The following is an 18271-nucleotide window of genomic DNA, read 5'->3' on the forward strand; positions in this document are numbered from 1 at the left end:
GTGCAGTTGTGCCCTTAATGGTGCCTGTTCATGCAAGTGACACGCACGCCAAATATCAATAAGCAATATCAGTATTGATAAACTTCTTATGTAGATATGTGCACATAGACATACACACTGGCTTGTTCACCTGCATGCTGGCTCTCTAGTTTTTGGGTTTAGGTAGCGGTAGCGATAGCTTAGCTCAGACTGCGATCAGATCTCAAGATTTAGGTCGATTGCTGTTCGTGTTTTGGTTGGCTCCGTGCCGGTTTCGTGCTTTGTTTGTGGTTTTTTTTTTTGTTGCAGATTTCCAGTGCTTGACGTGTGTCTCCGTGTGTTCCTGCTTCCTGGATTGGCAGTGGATGTCGTCACCCCCCCCCCCCACCCCCTCCCCCCCCCCCAAAAAAAAAAAAAAAAAAAAAAAAAAAAAAAAAAAAAAAAAGATAAACTTCTTATGTTACACGTCCCTATTGGCCCTTGTAAATTAAGACAATCAATATAGAAATGTTGTTTTCTCTCGGGGAGTTTTAGTTTTTCTTTTTACCTTTATCTTCCTCTTTCCTCCCTTTTCTAATTACCAGCCTCTTCTTTTCCTCTCTTCATATCCCTGCTGATTGCGAGTGGATCATCATTTGGACAGGAAAGGCTGAGTTGACTCTCCAGTTGATGTCACAGTTCATTAGGTGAGCTCTCGCTGTCCTAGCTCACGCGTGGGGGTGTTGCTGCTTGAATGAATTTAATGAGTTGTGTTGGAGTAACAGGTACCTATAACGGGTAACTTGAGCCAACATGTTTTGAGACAGAGAACAACGCTTGCCAACGTTGTCATGGAGATATTAGAGAAGAGAGCTACTGTAGGCACGTTGGCTAAAACCAAAAGGAGGCCAGGGCTTCCTCTGGGGAATTTCTCCTCAGCATGAATATTGATGGAAACGGGTCTCACACAGAGAGCACAACAACCATTAACCCTGCTGCACCACTGAAGACAGATACTCAAATTGAATACTACTCAAACACTGTCCCAAAAATAGCCTCTGTTGGAAGTGATCACAAATTGTGCTTGTTTGTACAACCGTAGTACAATGTATTCAGATGCAGAGAGGCTTATCATTGGAGCTAAATCTGTGAATGCGAGTTCGCGGGCACAACAAAGCCTTTTAGCAGGTGTTTAATAGAGCAAGCATGTTGTGATTCCTGGCACTAGGTGAATCGGCCTCACACATGCACAACACTTCAGTTTACAGAAGACAGCGCAAACACAAACGTAGGTAAAGGCATGTAATTACACCTTTGGCTGCTCCCTAGAGCCGGCAAACTGCAGGGAAAAAAATGCAAATGAATGCAGGATGAGAACATAAGATGGATGTCTGATTCGCTTTCAGTTAGAAAAGAGTTTATTCTGTCAGTTTATAAAGGAAAAGAAAAGTCTATTAAGTGTCTGCATACTAAATTCCTACGGTAATAAATAAACGCTACTTGTCAACTAACATGTTTGACTCTCTTGTTATACTGGCAATAACACTGTCTGCAGCTCTGATGACTGTAGAGGATAAATGCATATTTATATTGAACATTAATTAAACAATAAAACACTATATGTACAGTGAGGTCTTATGGGAGGAAACGGTCGCTGTGGACTATTGGGTTGTCTGGAAGTGGCAAAGCCTCTCAGTTTCACATGAAACGCTGAACCTGTGCAAATTCAAGTAGTCTTCCACTGACTTTCCATTTGAAAATATATTTTCTTTTTTAAAATCAACAGATTTGGGCCACGTTTACACGTAGCCGGGTATTTACAAAAACGGATATTTTCCCCTCTACGTTTTCAAAAAAATCCTCGTTTACACGGACCCGCATGAAAACGCTCTTAACGTCATGCAAGCCAATCAGAATCCTGGAAAAACATCAACAAATGACACGTGTGTAACTTCCAGTTAAGGCTGATTTATGGTTCCGCGTTACATTAACGCAGAGCCTACGGCGTAAGGTACGCGGCGACGCGCACGTACCTTGCGCGTCGCCGCGTACCCTACGCCGTCGATTTAACACGGAACCGTAATTCAGGCTTCATGCTGCTGGCTGACGCGCTCACAGGCTTGAATGAGCAGGAAGCTGGACGGGGGGGGGGGGGGAGTTACTTTTAAGTGTGACTTTAGAATATTAAACAGGTAAAATACAAGAAAATATTGACGGTGGCCAAACTAATTGTAAACACAGGTCGCACACATGACGCTGGTGAGTTTCTGGTGCATAATGTGACGTTCTGAAGCTTAAATCTCCGTTTTCCTCCGTTTTCCTCCGTTTAGACGCAAACGGGAAAACGGAGTTTTTGAAAATCTCCACTTTGGCCGGAGTTTTCAGAAATGATCGTTTTTGGTGACTTTGACCTCCGTTTCCGTGTAAACGAACGGCCAAAACGCATGAAAACGCCTCCGTTTTTGTAAATACCCGGCTACGTGTAAACGGGGCCTTGGTCTGCACTTTTCACAGATGCAACTCGTGTGCACTATTTGTGATGATTTATGAGCCATTTATGACTAATGGCTAGGCAAATAGTGATCTTCCAAAGAAAAAATACAAGACGAATAAAAGCAAACTCTTGTGCAACATCGAAAGCACCAGGATCAAATAACTGGAGGAAATAAGAAGGACTGTAATTTGCATTTCGGGAATTTTGTCTCGTCACTGTTCCATTGATCTTTTGATTTTTATTTAATTTACAAAGTTCTTTTCAATCAATTATGACACCTTGAGGCCAGTACTGGTGAGGTGTCTGAAAGCATGATACTCATGCAGAAAGAGCAACATTGCAGGAACTATGATTAGTTACTTTCGCTATGTGCACTGTGAAGGAATTATTTTCAAATAAAAGGACATCAACCTTTCTTTACCATTTAAACTGGAAAAAACAAACAAACAAACAACATTTTTTTTCAGGCAAGTGCCTGAAGGTTAAAGTCAGGCTCCTTAGTTCATGAGGAAAGAGAAAGAAAACTGAACTTTTACTGTCTCACAAACTGACCTTTTAAAACTGATTTCAATTGTAAAATGTTCCTGGACAGAGGAAGAAGAGATTGACTGATAGAGATCCAAAGCAGTGGAAGTCAAATACACACAGGAACTGCAGAGAATGTTCAATGTACAAGTGTGATGAAAGAAAGGAGATATAAACGAGAGCACAGACCAGACATGCTGGAGGCAGAAAAGCCAAGCATTCACAACCACCTGACTCACCTCCACCTTGTGCAGGGAGAAAGTAAAAAGTAAAGACACATTAATCGGCTAAAGTGCAGCAATAAAGGGGCTTTTCATTTCCCCCAACTTGTTCCTTTCTCTTAAGCAATCAGCCAGTTTCTCACTAGGGTTACATTCCACGTTAACAGACCCACTGCTTCCAAAACCAGCAACTGAGAGGAAAACATAGTAATATCTCGCTAAATGTAAAGCAGAATGAACATAATTATGCAAAAGGTAATTATCCATTTAATGGAAATCATTAATCCCCTCCCACCGTTGTGAAACCTGTTTATTATGTTCAGCAGCATTAAAATAAAAAAGAAGCCTGACAGATGGGGACCAGATAGTGGTGATACAAAAAAGGCCATTGATGGAAGTGTAACCCAACATCTATATCAGGTTTTTCAGGTGTTTTTTGTATTTTAGATGTTATTTTGTTGGCATTTTGCAATTATTAGATAGCATGTAGACGAGAGGATACAGGATGGGAGATTTTTCTGGGGGAGAAGGGAGTCATTCAGAACAAACAACCATTTCATTCCTAACGTCTCTTGCTTTAATATTTGAAACAAATAATGACATCTTGTCAAAGACCGCATTTGTTGATTTTGAACCAAACCTTTGCAATAAATTCTGTGTCGAGGCTGCAATCAGAAGAAAGGCTACAGCGTTTACACAGTGGCTGCCCAAACTGTTGACACCGTTTCATTCTTTTTTAGGTAAATATTTGTTGGGTGGAATTATCCCACACTGAATGCTGGAGACATTTTATTTTTTTTAATTTTTTTTTCAATTGCCTTACTAATTGGACCGGTAATGGTAAAATCAACAGATAACAGTTTTCCATTAAAAGTTGTTGTTTTTATAATGCAGCGTTCTAAGTTGCTGATAAAATCCAAGTTTGGTATTATCTTATCAAGTATTATCATGTATTATCAAGTGTGGGTCTCCTGAAGGTTCTTCTGAAGCTACATTCATACCACTACTGCAATTTCATTTTTAAACACGGTTTCAAAAGAATCTCTGAGACTTGTTGCTGAGGCTCATCTCTGTTTTTGTTATTGTCCAGTAATGGTCATATGATATCCAATTCAATTCATTACTTGCGTCTCTCCCTGTTAACCTCACTAGCTCCTCCTCCTCTCTGAAACCTCTGGGACCCTGTAGTTTTCTTTGGCTCCTGCCAAAACTAACCAGTGATGACCAGCGTTGTGCTAGTTACTGAAAAATAGTAACTAGTTACCGTTACTAGTTACTTCATTAAAAAGTAACTCAGTTAATAACTCAGTTACTTAGACCAAAAAGTAATGTGTTACTATGAAAAGTAACTTTTAGTTAATTTAAATAAAAACATTATTTTAAATGCTCCCATTTAATGCCCCTCTAGCCCCTCTATGGATTTACATTGTGCATCGTGTTCTGCATTCTAAACAGTCTCCCCGCTTCTTCACTTCCTGTGTCAATAACGTTGGTCGCTTAGCAACAAGGTGAGAACGGCCAATGAGCTTCAGCAGCAGCTCAAGAACAAGAGCCTTTGATGAATCGTTCATTACAGTCTCAGATATAATCGATGGTGTCGGTTGTCGGTTTATAGATTTTAAGAATCTTTTTGCCCAGAAGAAAAAAGAGCGAAAACAACGACCCATAACTATTTTCTTCTCTCGAAAAAACACACCTGCACCACAGACTTTAGGAGAAAAAGACTCTACAGAGTCAGGATGCAGCGGCTCAGAAGAGCAGTGGAATACGTCTGAGGCGGTGCTGATCTCCGCGATTTGAAGCTTTCTATAATAATTGTAAAAATAATTTCACTTATCACGGGTTATTTTTGGAACGTAACCCCTGCGAAAAACCAGGGATTACTCTAATGATCTCCACGTTGCGAAACTTGCCTTCTCTTGGCTCGCCATGACCGTCATATTTTTGAATGCACACACACTACGTTTCCTCTGGTCTCTGCATGTGGGGAAAAAAACGTCACTGTAGCCAGAAATAACGGAGTAACGCACCGTTTGGTAATGGCAATTGAGTTACTGAATTTAAAAAGTAATGCGCTAGAGTATTAGTTACCGCAAAACTAACGGCGTTACTGTAACGCGTTACTAAATAACGCGTTAGTTCCAACACTGGTGATGACAAGTTTAGCTGTATCATCTTTCATCTGCTGGTTGTATAGGTGGTATCCAGAAAATGATTTGGGCTCTGTAAATAACTGGAGATATTTATGCATATAAATATTTATATAAATGCAGAATTACAGTCTCTCAGTCGTGTCTGCAACTTCCCACCTGCTGCTACCCTCCCATCCCACAAGTATTGTGTCTTCTCCCAGACCACACGGATAAATAAATCAATAATCAATACAAGAAAAGCAAATTATGAAACCTTACAACAACAAAAAATTAAGGCAATTTAACTTGTTGGGAAAAATAAAAACATTAGATGTGGCTTATAGAAGATTAGATCTTTCCAATCTGGTAAATGACATGATTTGGGACCATGGTCTTGATGTATTTGGTCGTACAGAAAGCTGGCCACAGCAGGAGGCTCATGTTAGTAATAATGAATCAACGCCCCCTGATTACTTGAAATTTCACATACTTCCAAGGACAAGACTAAGATGAGTGGCTGCACCAACCACTCAAGGCCATTAATTGGCCCCAAAGACCCAGCCTTAGTTACATCTCTTTATTTTTTTTTTTCTCACCCCATGTGAAAATCAAAGGAATCAGTCTTATTTGTTGTGGTATATCGGGCACCCGATCCTTACTGAGTTTTTTCTATGAATTCCCTGAATGTGCATGTTAATCCCACTGATTCAAGTTACTGGAGATAAGCATATCCTCGAAGTGAATGCATGTAGCGTAATATGGGCTGGAAACTAAACTATGCCTTCATGTGATTTTTGCGACTGTGCCAGTGTGTAACTGCCCCCTGTGCTTTAGATCTGTATACATAATGACTTTGAGCGAGATGAATATTTTCAATCAGAGTTTCTGGCAGTAATGACAAAGAAAGCAGCCGATTTGGGCGTCTGAACGGAAAGAAAAGTCGGCACGGAAAAGAGTAAACACAATTAAAGGAGCACATTTCACATCCTGGAATATATGACAGATGCTCTGATGTCGATGAAATCAAAAAGAAAAAGAAGATGTCACTGGCCACACATATAAAACATGACCTTTGAAGGACTGCTGGCTATGCATGTAGCATATAACGGAAACATAGCTGAGAATGTGACATTTCTGCATGAAAATAACTGGCACTGCAGCTTTGCCAAGCAACAGAGTAAAGAAATAGCTTGGATATTGATTGCACCCTGGCAATAACACAGTAAAGCCTCTCACCTGTGACTTGATTTGATCTGTACTTTTTGTACATCCTGGAGATGCAGCGGTGCAGGCTGTGAGCTCAGCTTTTTGGTCTTGCAGCCAATCTGTTTCAGACAACCTGTTTCAGACAACAAAAACAAAACAAAGATCTGATCAGCCGCCTATTCATTTCACACGGAGAAGAAAAAGGCAAAGAAAAAAACACCACAGCTTTTCAACCCCAACTTATTCATTCTGTGATTGTTCAAGGATACTGACTGAAAGAAGTTTTAATGAAGGGACCAAAATAAAAGGGCTTTGTCTTGACTAGTGGGAGAGGACAAACAGGCGACGATGTAATTTGTCTGCTTTTTCAAACGGCACAGCCTCCCTGCTTTGTGGAGCAGAAGCTCATTTGAGCCAAAGAGGGTTGTAAAGGCACGGGTGGGTCCCATTGACCGCCCTATTAACATTCATACGGGGAGGATCACCATAGAATTACGAAACACTGCCAGAAGGGTGTACAGAGATTTCTTTAATGCATTTCATTCCAGCAAGAGAGATCCTGAAGGACCAGCGATGACCAGAGTAATTGCCTTTTTCCAGCTATGATAATCTGCATCAGTCATGCCGTGCAAACACACTCTCATGCCACTATGAAGGTCAAAGTGATCCCAAATCCTCAATCCACAGTGCAGACAGCAATGTCTGAGTTCTTGGAGGAAGACATTACTTTGAATTCTTGGAGTTTCACATTTGGTTCAAGGACATTTTACTCACCTCTTCAATTCAGTTTGCTTCAGAGCTTGTTATACACTCATAAATGATGAGCATCAAATATGAAAGACAACCAATCTCGCTTGGATGTGTAATAAAGTAAAATTAATGGACCATTATATGCTGGAGTCTAGGTGGAGTCTAGTACAAAGCTTCAGTTATTCTCTACCCCACATGTCAGACAGAAAAGATGCTTATTGCAAAATATATTGCTTTATTTATGCTGACATATACAAGCGCAATTAGATCTCGGCACACAGTACACTCTCATGTTGCTTTGTAAGCAGCTCAGCCTGTACATCCCTGCAAATTGCTCAAACCTAGATGTGCAGCTCATTTTGAGTCCCAGGAGACAGGCGGTGAAGCAATGAAATGTGCTGTTGATACCATAGCGTTCATGCAAATGACCATACTCAAATATGATGGCGTATGTCAACAGGACACTTTGTTTCTTAAACAGCTACAAAAGATGCTTTATTGAAGAAGAGTACGGTCAGACCCATCTGCAAAGGAACAAAAAAATAACAAAAAATGAAATAACTGGTGTTTTGAAAAAATAATTTGCCACAGTGCTAATGGGAAAAGAGATAAGCTGTACACCTCTTAACAGATCCACTTCAACATGTTTTTACACGCTGTAAGCATAATAAAAGATCCAAAATTGCTAAGGGAGCATGAATCCATGAAATGAAATTTTACTGATTTAATAAAGAGGAAGTGCATGTTTTCAAATAAACAAGTCTTTTTTTTCAAATTAAACAACTGACATCTGCTTGGATAAGTGGTGAGAGGCAGAAGAATCCAGTCAAGGGTTTAAGAAATGAATAAATCTCAACATACAAACATGTAGTCCTGTGCTGTGCACTGTTGCATTGACATGCATTTGGACAGGAAGCGTAAAACAGCCTGCAGAGCTGGAGATCAGACCACTCACCACCCTACGACAATCACAAACCACAATCAAGGTCAACAAGTGACTCTCCCAGTGTGACACAAGAACATTAAGCTACTTAGTCACCATCAGAGTATCATTGGGTATAACTTTGGGAGAATAATAAAAGCCATTTTCATTTTGGAAAATAAAAGGACCCTTAATGGGGTAAGTGCAAAGAAAATCGGATTTTAAGGTCTTTTGTGGCCACAAAAACAAATAGCATTAATCATTCTTAGGGCACCCCCTTTACTCCCTGTCATATTTATTACCAGCATTTTTCATTTCCACCTGCTTAGTCTAAGATACTTTTTCCACTGCTCTGAAAAAGCTCGGGTTGCTGGCTTAGGGCAAATATGTACACCAATAATTATGAATGAAGCCAACATGAGGTGAGGAGACCTTTGAAACGTTGATTGACAGTCTGTAAACAAAGTAAATAAAGAAAATAATAGCTATCAAGACAGAGAACTAGACAGAAGTTTCAGTTCATGTTAGTTGTGTCCAAGATTCAAAATTCCTATAATGCCAATTCATAAAAAAAAAAAAAAGGGGGGGGCAGATTGCAATGAATCTCTTACTTTGGTGCTATCCCCAATCTTCAGCAAGCACAATGTGACAGTGGAGAGTACAAACTTAAATAACTGGGCTTATAAACGAATAAGCTCCAGCAGAACCGGAATCAGGGAGCAGTTGGGGGTCTGAGTTGATAAGAAACGGAGACAAAAGTAATGACCGTCACATATAGGAAGAGTACATACGTGTCATCATAAAACTATTCCTGAATATAAGCTTTATCAAGAACTTAAAAGAAACCATATCTTGAAATCTTACTTGATAGTTCATTATATTGCAACTCATGACACATGTCATTTCAAGGCTCTTTAACAATAGTAAAGTTCAACTTGTTCCAAAGTAGTCCAATTTATAAAAAGTCAATAGGCCCGTGTCCATTAACCCTAGATTTGCGCAAAACCACATTTCAAAAAAGAAATCCTTTAATGGAAATGGCACAAATTTGAAACAAAAAAACTCCCAAAAATATCAAGTAAACCCTTTTTCGCTTTTATAAGGTAGTTTTTCCAGGTGACTGGATAATCCACTCGGTAAAAGCGTAATGGAAATGCTTTTTGCGAATTTCCATGTTTCCGGGTCCCATTTCCATGAGAATTTTGCGCAAAAAGAAACTCAAATATCTGAATTTGTGTATACGGTAGCGCTGCAGGGGGTCGGTGTTTCCATTGAACAGTGTTTTTTGACTAAACATAGTTCATGTAACTCTCCACATCTTGTCCTACGAGACTTCTCTTCAAAACAACAAAAAAGAAAATGGACTAAAACATTTCGACCCAAGCTTCATGTCTAACCACTTTCACAAAAAAAGACCACAAGAGGCACAAAAAACCTTTAAAAAAAAAAGAAAAACAGATGAAAGACCAGTAAAAATAACACAAAGGAATTGAAAGTTGGAAATCAAAACTTGTTCTAATGACTGATGAAAATTTGAAAGTCACTTTTTGATTTGACTTTGATGAAAAGATTACCACATACAGTACAGTTGTGTGAAAAAGTGTTTGCCCCCTTCCTGATTTCTTTTTTTTTTTGCATGTTTGTCACAAGTAAATGTTTCAGATCATCAAACAAGTTTAAATTAGACATAGATAACACAAGTAAACACAAAATGCAGTTTTTAAATTAAGGTTTTTATTATTAAGGGGTAAAAAAAAATCTGCCCAGTGCGAAAAAGTGATCCCCCCCCACACCCAAACCTGATTACTGTCACACTGGTTCTCAATCAAGAAATCAATTAAATAGGACCTGCCAGACAAAGTGAAGTAAACCAAAAGATCCTCAAAAGCTAGACATCATGCTGCCATCCAAAAAAATTCAGGAACAAATGAGAAAACAAAGTAATTGAGATCTATCAGTCTGGAAAAGGTTACAAAGCCATTTCTAAAGCTTTGGGACCCCAGCAAACCACAGTGAGAGCCATTATCTACAAATGGAGAAAACATGGAACAGTGGTGAACTTTCCCAGGAGGCCGGCTGACCAAAATGACCCCAAGAGCAGCGACGACTTATCCAAGAGTCAGAAAAGACCCCAGAACAACATCCAGAGACCTGCAGGCCTCACTTGCCTCAATGAATGGCCTGCATGGCAGAGTTCCAAGACGAAAACCACTGCTGAGCAAAAAGAACATAAACATAAAGGCTCGTCTCAGTTTTGTAACACGGCATTTCAGAAAAGGAACATCATAGCAAGAGTAAAACACGGTGGTGGTGGTAGTGTGATGGTCTGGGGCTGTTCTGCTGCTTCAGGACCTGGAAGACTTGCTGTGGTAAATGGAACCATGAATTCTGCCGTCTACCAAATAATCCTGAAGGAGAATGTCGGGCCATCTGTTCATGACCTCAAGCTGAAGCCACTTGGTTTGTGCAGCAGGACAATGATCCAAATCACACCAGAAAGTCCACCTCTGAATGGCTTAAGAAAAACTAAATCAAAACCTAGTCAAAGTCCTGACCTGAATCCCATTGAGATGCTGTGGCATGACCTTAAAAAGGCGGTTCATGCTTGAAAACCATCCAATGTGGCTGAATGACAACAATTCTGCAAAGAAGAGTGGGCCAAAATTCCTCCTTGATCCTGTAAAAGACTCATTGCCAGTTATCGCTAACGCTTGATTGCAGTTGTTGCTGCTAAGGGGCCCAACCAGTTATTAGGTTTAGTGGGCAATCAGTTTTTCACACAGGGCCATGTAGGTTTAGATTTTTGTTTCCCCTTAATAATAAAAACCTTCATTTAAAAACTGCATTTTGTGTTTACTTGTGTTATCTTTGTCTAATATTTACATTTGCTTGATGATCTGAAACATTTAAGTGCGACAAACATGCAAAAAAATAAGAAATCAGGAAGGGGCAAACACTTTTTCACACAACTGTACATACATATAAAGTCATTGTAACGGCTGACTGGGTTCCAGTTACATCTTCTCTGGGGATTACCTGCAGCCACCAATCTGTCCTCTTACTGTCCTCCTCTCTCTGAGGACCTAAACAAAACTGAAAACTGGGATCATTCGATGAACACAATGCTATGCAGTAGCTGCTGGCCGTGTACTGATCACGTTTTCTTCCTATTGCCAATAGTTTGCTTGCACCAAAAATGGACATGGTCATCACAATGAGAGAGATGTAATGTGTAGAACTGTTACTCACCAATGTAAACAACCCGTTTACATAGATGTTTACATATACCACAATGGGAAAGTTATTTAAAACAACTTTTACAGTTACTGCTCAAAAAAGATGTTGAAGAGAACCAGAATTCCAGCCAAAGCTCTTTAAGCAGCACAGCATTGAAACCAGCATAGAAAACATTTTTTTGTTTCAAAAAGAAAAAAAAATATTGAAAAAAGGTGAGTAGAAAATCCAAAGTGATATTGTGCATCATTTTGCAATAATAACACAAGATAGAGTGTCATTCCTGCAAGAGTAACTGCAACAGGCTGCCACCAGTGCACAATCATTCAACGAAAAGTAAACCAACCAAAGAGAAAGGTAAGAGTTTTAAAATGTCATTGGATGCTAAATTTTAGGCTGCAAACCTTCAAACATACATTTATCATTCAGACCCCGTGTGTGTATTGATGTATTTTTATACGCACTTTAATTCTTTCTCGAGTGCATTCATCTTTTTCAGGGTTGCATTGGGGCAGAGATGAGAGGGCACCCTCAGTGAGGAAAAGATTATCAGTCAACTGGCCTCTAAACTGATGGAGAACAGAGATACCACCCCATAATATAATACGTAGGTTCATTCATCTTTTTTTTCCACAGCAGGGCCACAGCAGCCTGGCAGAACCATCCAAATCATTCACAGAAATAAGTCACAGTCTTTGATTAACTAGGCCAACTTCACAAAGACTGATAAAGACCAGTATTTCAAAAGTAGTGTTCCTCTGCCTCTTTTCTCCTCTGGCTGTCCCTCAGCCTGCATGCTTAGATTCTTTATTGTCCTTGTTCATACACAACAAATTACAGGTGCCTTATCACAGGTGTTGGTCCTTATATAAATACAGTGCATAGTAAGGTAAGTAAGATATAAATATAAATATGTAAAAAAATAAAAAATTAAAAAAATTAAAAAAAAGGCCACGATCCTCTGTGCCGTGTTGACCACTCTCTGGAGCTTCTTCTGTTCTGCCTCTGTGCAGTGGGAGAACCACACCGGGATGCAGCAGGTCAGGATGATCTCAACAGAGGATCGTAGAAGGTTGTCAGCAGCTTCTGGCTGATGTTGTTCTTCCTGAGCTCTCTCAGGAAGTGCAGACGCTGTTGAACCCTCTTGATGAGGTGCATCAGCCTCCACAAAAGGGGGAAAGTGCATCTTTTTACACGTCAGATATTGAACTGCTGGTTGGGAGTCTCATTTGGTCTGGGTTACCTGCAGACACTGTATTTGATGCCAGCAGTTCTGTTGTTGCTGAGCTAATAACAAAATTACTGGAGATTTCTACCATGCTGTCAGCTTGTCCATTAATTTTTATTTTCTATTTATGTAATAGTTTGTTCTTAACCATTTATGCAGTGGTGTTAAAAGACAGAGATTCTACAGAAAGCACAATATAATATGCCATGCAGGTTTTGAAGTAAATTAAAAATGTTTAACTGCGAAGAGTCAGATATGTTGCTTTCTGTAGCCTAATGATGACCTCTCTCAGTTGGATTGAGATGTTTGACTTCATTTTGGTAGGTCCGGTCCAACCGCTGCCAAATGCTCAGTGACAGATATCAACTCGAGACCTTTTATCAGCTTCCTTTTTGTCTTAAAGTAAAGGTTCAACTTTAAATTCAGAATTGCGTTGTGTCATGGGTCTAGATCTAACTGGATTTCTACATATTTCTTTAAAAGGAGCATTGACTATTAGGGCCTTAATATCCTATATTCATCATTCATCTCCCTCAAAAATGTATTGTTCAACATGACATAAAATATTTTTTCACTTTAAAAATGTTCCTAAAATTATTCATGCTGCAAATACTTTACATCCACATTAGATTCTGGGTTGACGGCATGAAGGTTTATTTAGATCTGAGCTAATAACTTACTCACCCTGAGATTGATGTGATGTCCAAAGTCTGACCTGAAGCTATATTTAATCACTTGACATGTCCCTGAGCGCGAATCCTACTAATCACCAGAAAACTCTCAGATGCAGCTGTGAATTAATATTTTCTGTGCTCAGTGATTCGAGCATGGGAAGCACAAGCAATCACTGCTCAAATACAACACAACTGAACAACATAATTGCTTGGACCAGCAGATGACAGGAGGTGGATCTCAGTCACGTTATTAGAGCCCGACCAACTTATTTGCAGGCAGATATTCTGATATCAGCTGGTATCATTGATATTGGCCATTAAATGGCCAATAAATTAATATAAAAAAATGAAAGATAAGATGAGATAAAATATCCTTTAACCATGTTATAAGTGTGGTTTTGCATAATTGGTCCACTCTGCAACGATTTGGCTGTAAGATGCTTTTTGAAACTCCACAAACTTTACACAAATAGAGATTTTATATATTTTGTTGCTCAAATGATATTTGTTATGAAAATAAAACAGCTTTATTTTTATATGGCATTTTTTATGGAATAAGTGTAAGGGGAATCTGTAATGTTTCATGTTTCTGGAAGATCGCTGAAAATTGGAATGATGATATGACTTGCAATATAAGACTGTAATTCAATAACAGTGTCTTCAGTCAGATACACTTCAACACAGACCGCTCTTGCATCTCATTTGTTCTATTCTTATTAACTTATGTCTGTGTGTCTTTAATTTTGCTTTTAAACTCCTCTTTTTTTAAATGTTTTTATCTAAAGCCCTTTGATTGTCTTGTACATGAAGCATACACAACAGGTAAACTTGCCTTTCAGGTGATCCTGCTTGCCTACGGCTATAACCATCAATAATGCTCTTTGAAAAAATGTAAATAATGACAGCTATTGCAACATAAAACTTCCCTTTGGGAATTAATTAAGTATTTTTTTTAATTAAATTGAAATGAAAATAAATAAATAAATACATAAATAAATACTAGTTACATACTATCTTTCTGTTGCAGATAACATGGACCTCAGACAGTCAATAGCCAATTCAAATATTAAAGGAAAAAAATTTTATGCAAAAAATGTTTTATATTGTGACATTTTGGTTTTATTCATATAAATATATATTTAAAAAAATACACCTACCAGCAAATGCTATATTGTTAATGAACCAACCTAGCTGCATGAAAATGCAGTGCCTTGATAATTTTGTTGTAACATCTTCAGCTCGCTTGAGACATTTTCTGCAGTAACGGGGAGAATTAACCAAAAGGTTAAAAAAATAATTCTAAAATTTTTTTTTTTTTTTTTTTAAATAGGACCTTGAGTGTTTATTTTATTGGTCAACAATATCTCTTACATTCACAGGATCAATGCATTATTGTTTTGAGCACAATATGCCATGTGGGTGACAGCGAATTGTCAATATAATGTGTAGCCCGAGGTATCGGTCGGTAAAACCCTGCATCGGTTGGGCTTTACTTCTTAGGGAGGTGCACTAAAAGCAGCTGCTGCAATGAAGCCAGTGACTCTGTGTCACGGCTCAGACAGGACAGAGAACCCAAATGCACAACACCAGGCAGGATCAGAGTCCAAGAGGCTTTAATCTTTGTCAAAAGGCAGGCAGGGGTCAAACCGGGCAGTCAGGCAGATCAGGCAAACAAAACCAAAACGGGCAGGCAAAAATCCATAAAACCAAGAATCATGCAGGGTTACAGGCAGGCAGGCAGGAACAGGACAGAAATCAGGAAGGCTGGAAAGCGAGGCAAAAGCACACGACAATCTGGCAAACAAGAAGGTGGAAATGGGCCGGTATATGAGGGGAACTGCTGATGAGGGAAACCAGGTGTGGAGCTGGGTGGGGAAGCACAGGTGAAGGGAATGAGTGGATCTCTGGCTGATTAGGGTGGCAGGATCTGGAAAAACAGGGGAGTGAGTAAAACTAAAAAACTACACTGGGAAACCATGACAGAACCCCCCCCTCAAGGGACAGATTCCAGATGTCCCAAAACCCCCCACCCAGGGCAGGAGGAGGGGGTCCGGAGGAGGGCCCCGGCCAACAAACGGCCAAAGCTCCGGGGGCCGTCCTCGGTGCCGGGCAGACCGGTGAGGCAGTTCGGGGGGTCGCCCTTGGGGCGTAACAGGCGGATCCGGGGGTCGGTCTCGGGGCTTGGCAGGCGGGTCAGGGGGTCGGTCTTGGGGCATGGCAGGCGGGTCAGGGGGTCGGTCTCGGGGCTTGGCAGGCGGGTCCGGGGGTCGGTCTCGGGGCTTGGCAGGCGGGTCAGGGGGTCGGTCTGGGACTGCGGCAGGCTGGTCAGGGGGTTGGTCTGGGACTGCGGCAGGCTGGTCAGAGGGTCGGTCTGGGGGCTTGGCAGGCTGGTCAGGGGGTCGGTCTGGGACTGCGGCAGACTGGTCAGGGGGTCGGTCTGGGGGCTTGGCAGGCTGGTCAGGGGGTCGGTCTGGGACTGCGGCAGGCTGGTCAGGGGGTCGGTCTGGGACTGCGGCAGGCTGGTCAGGGGGTCGGTCTGGGACTGCGGCAGGCTGGTCAGGGGGTCGGTCTGGGGGCTTGGCAGGCTGGTCAGGGGGTTGGTCTGGGACTGCGGCAGACTGGTCAGGGGGTCGGTCTGGGGGCTTGGCAGGCTGGTCAGGGGGTCGGTCTGGGACTGCGGCAGACCGGTCAGGGGGTCGGTCTGGGACTGCGGCAGACCGGTCAGGGGGTCGGTCTGGGACTGCGGCAGACCGGTCAGGGGGTCGGTCTGGGACTGCGGCAGACCGGTCAGGGGGTCGGTCTGGGACTGCGGCAGACCGGTCAGGGGGTCGGTCTGGGACTGCGGCAGACCGGTCAGGGGGTCGGTCTGGGACTGCGGCAGGCCGGTCAGGGGGTCGGTCTGGGAGTGCGGCAGGCCGGTCAGGGGGTCGATCTGGGACTTTGGCAGGCTGGTCAGGGGGTCGGTCTGGGAGTGCGGCAGGCCGGTCAGGGGGTCGGTCTGGGACTTTGGTAGGCTGGTCAGGGGGTCGGTCTGGGACTGCGGCAGACTGGTCAGGGGGTCGGTCTGGGACTGCGGCAGACTGGTCAGGGGGTCGGTCTGGGACTGCGGCAGACTGGTCAGGGGGTCGGTCTGGGACTGCGGCAGATCCACCCAGGATCGCCTCAGGAACCGAGGGCTGCGGGACCGCCTCAGGAACAAGAGTCGGGGCTGACAGGAGGCGGGGAGCCGGAGTCGGGGCTGACAGGAGGCGGGGGGCCGGAACCGGGGCAGACAGGATGCGGGGGGCCAGAACCGGGGCAGACAGGATGCGGGGGGCCGGAACCGGGGCAGACAGGATGCGGGGGGCCGGAACCGGAGCAGACAGGATGCGGGGGGCCGGAACAGGAGCAGACAGGATGCGGGGGGCCGGAACAGGAGCAGACAGGATGCAGGGGGCCGGAACAGGAGCAGACAGGATGCGGGGGGCCGGAACAGGAGCAGACAGGATGCGGGGGGCCGGAACAGGAGCAGACAGGATGCAGGGGGCCGGAACAGGAGCAGACAGGATGCGGGGGGCCGGAACAGGAGCAGACAGGATGCGGGGGGCCGGAACAGGAGCAGACAGGATGCGGGGGGCCGGAACAGGAGCTGGAGCAGGAGCTGGAGCTGGAGCAGGAGCCGGAGCAGGAGCCGGAGCAGCAGCCGGAGCAGGAGCTGGAGCAGGAGCCGGAGCAGGAGCTGGAGCAGGAGCCGGAGCAGGAGCTGGAGCAGGAGCCGGAGCAGGAGCTGGGGCTGGAGCAAGCTGGGGCTGGGGCTGACGCCTTCGTCGTTGCCTCCCCTGAGCCTGCAGGCTCCTGGGCCCACCCAGAGCCAGGCGTGTTCCCCAGAAAGGGGGAAGGGACTGGGGTGGGTCTGGGACCACCTCGGGAACAGCAACAGGCCAGAACTGGGGACATGTCCCCGTCCCCTTCACCGTACGGTGGTAGAACGCCACTTGGTCCCCATAAAAAAAATCCCACAAATCCTCTTCCTTACGTGGTAGGTCCATGTTGGCTGGGTTCAGTCTTGGCCAGATTGTACTGTCACGGCTCAGACAGGACAGAGAACCCAAATGCACAACACCAGGCAGGATCAGAGTCCAAGAGGCTTTAATCTTTGTCAAAAGGCAGGCAGGGGTCAAACCGGGCAGTCAGGCAGATCAGGCAAACAAAACCAAAACGGGCAGGCAAAAATCCATAAAACCAAGAATCATGCAGGGTTACAGGCAGGCAGGCAGGAACAGGACAGAAATCAGGAAGGCTGGAAAGCGAGGCAAAAGCACACGACAATCTGGCAAACAAGAAGGTGGAAATGGGCCGGTATATGAGGGGAACTGCTGATGAGGGAAACCAGGTGTGGAGCTGGGTGGGGAAGCACAGGTGAAGGGAATGAGTGGATCTCTGGCTGATTAGGGTGGCAGGATCTGGAAAAACAGGGGAGTGAGTAAAACTAAAAAACTACACTGGGAAACCATGACACTCTGCCCTAATTTCCACCTTTCTGATCTTCGTCATTTCAGCGTACACATCAAATAAGTCTTCACAATGGCTGAAAAGAAAATATGGTAAGCCCACTGTATGATCCAGGGATCAATATGTTCCAGTCAGATGAAATCACTGGATTGCAGGGACACAGGTAACAACAGCCTCTTATGAGCTGACAAAGCCTTCTGGATGGAAGGTGACACATCAGGAACAGAGACAACAAAGTCAAGTTGCCTTTCGTCCAGCCACTGAGATTTCACACGACCCGGGTGAGAATCAACACCAGCCCGGGAACATGCATTAATCACGTCCATTAATGCAACAGCAAAGCAAACTAAACTAAACTAAAGGCACGCAAAAGCAGAGAGAATCAAAATAATAAAAATCAAATTAACAGATTAAATAAGTTCCTAAAACAAATAAG

General features: G+C 43.1%; 1 protein-coding gene across 2 annotated transcripts in view; it reads right to left on the minus strand.

Moving 5' to 3' along the window:
* Positions 1–18271, minus strand: part of enox2 (ecto-NOX disulfide-thiol exchanger 2) — a 184467-nt gene that overhangs the window by 123606 nt on the left and 42590 nt on the right. For both annotated transcript variants that reach the window (XM_061725726.1, XM_061725725.1), the window contains exon 4: positions 6567–6669. In XM_061725726.1, the coding sequence (XP_061581710.1) occupies positions 6567–6600 (34 nt within the window). In that variant the 5' untranslated portion in view covers positions 6601–6669. The remainder of the gene's footprint in view (positions 1–6566; positions 6670–18271) is intronic.

Source organism: Cololabis saira, chromosome 7, assembly GCF_033807715.1.
Source record: "Cololabis saira isolate AMF1-May2022 chromosome 7, fColSai1.1, whole genome shotgun sequence".
NCBI lineage: Eukaryota > Metazoa > Chordata > Actinopteri > Beloniformes > Belonidae > Cololabis > Cololabis saira.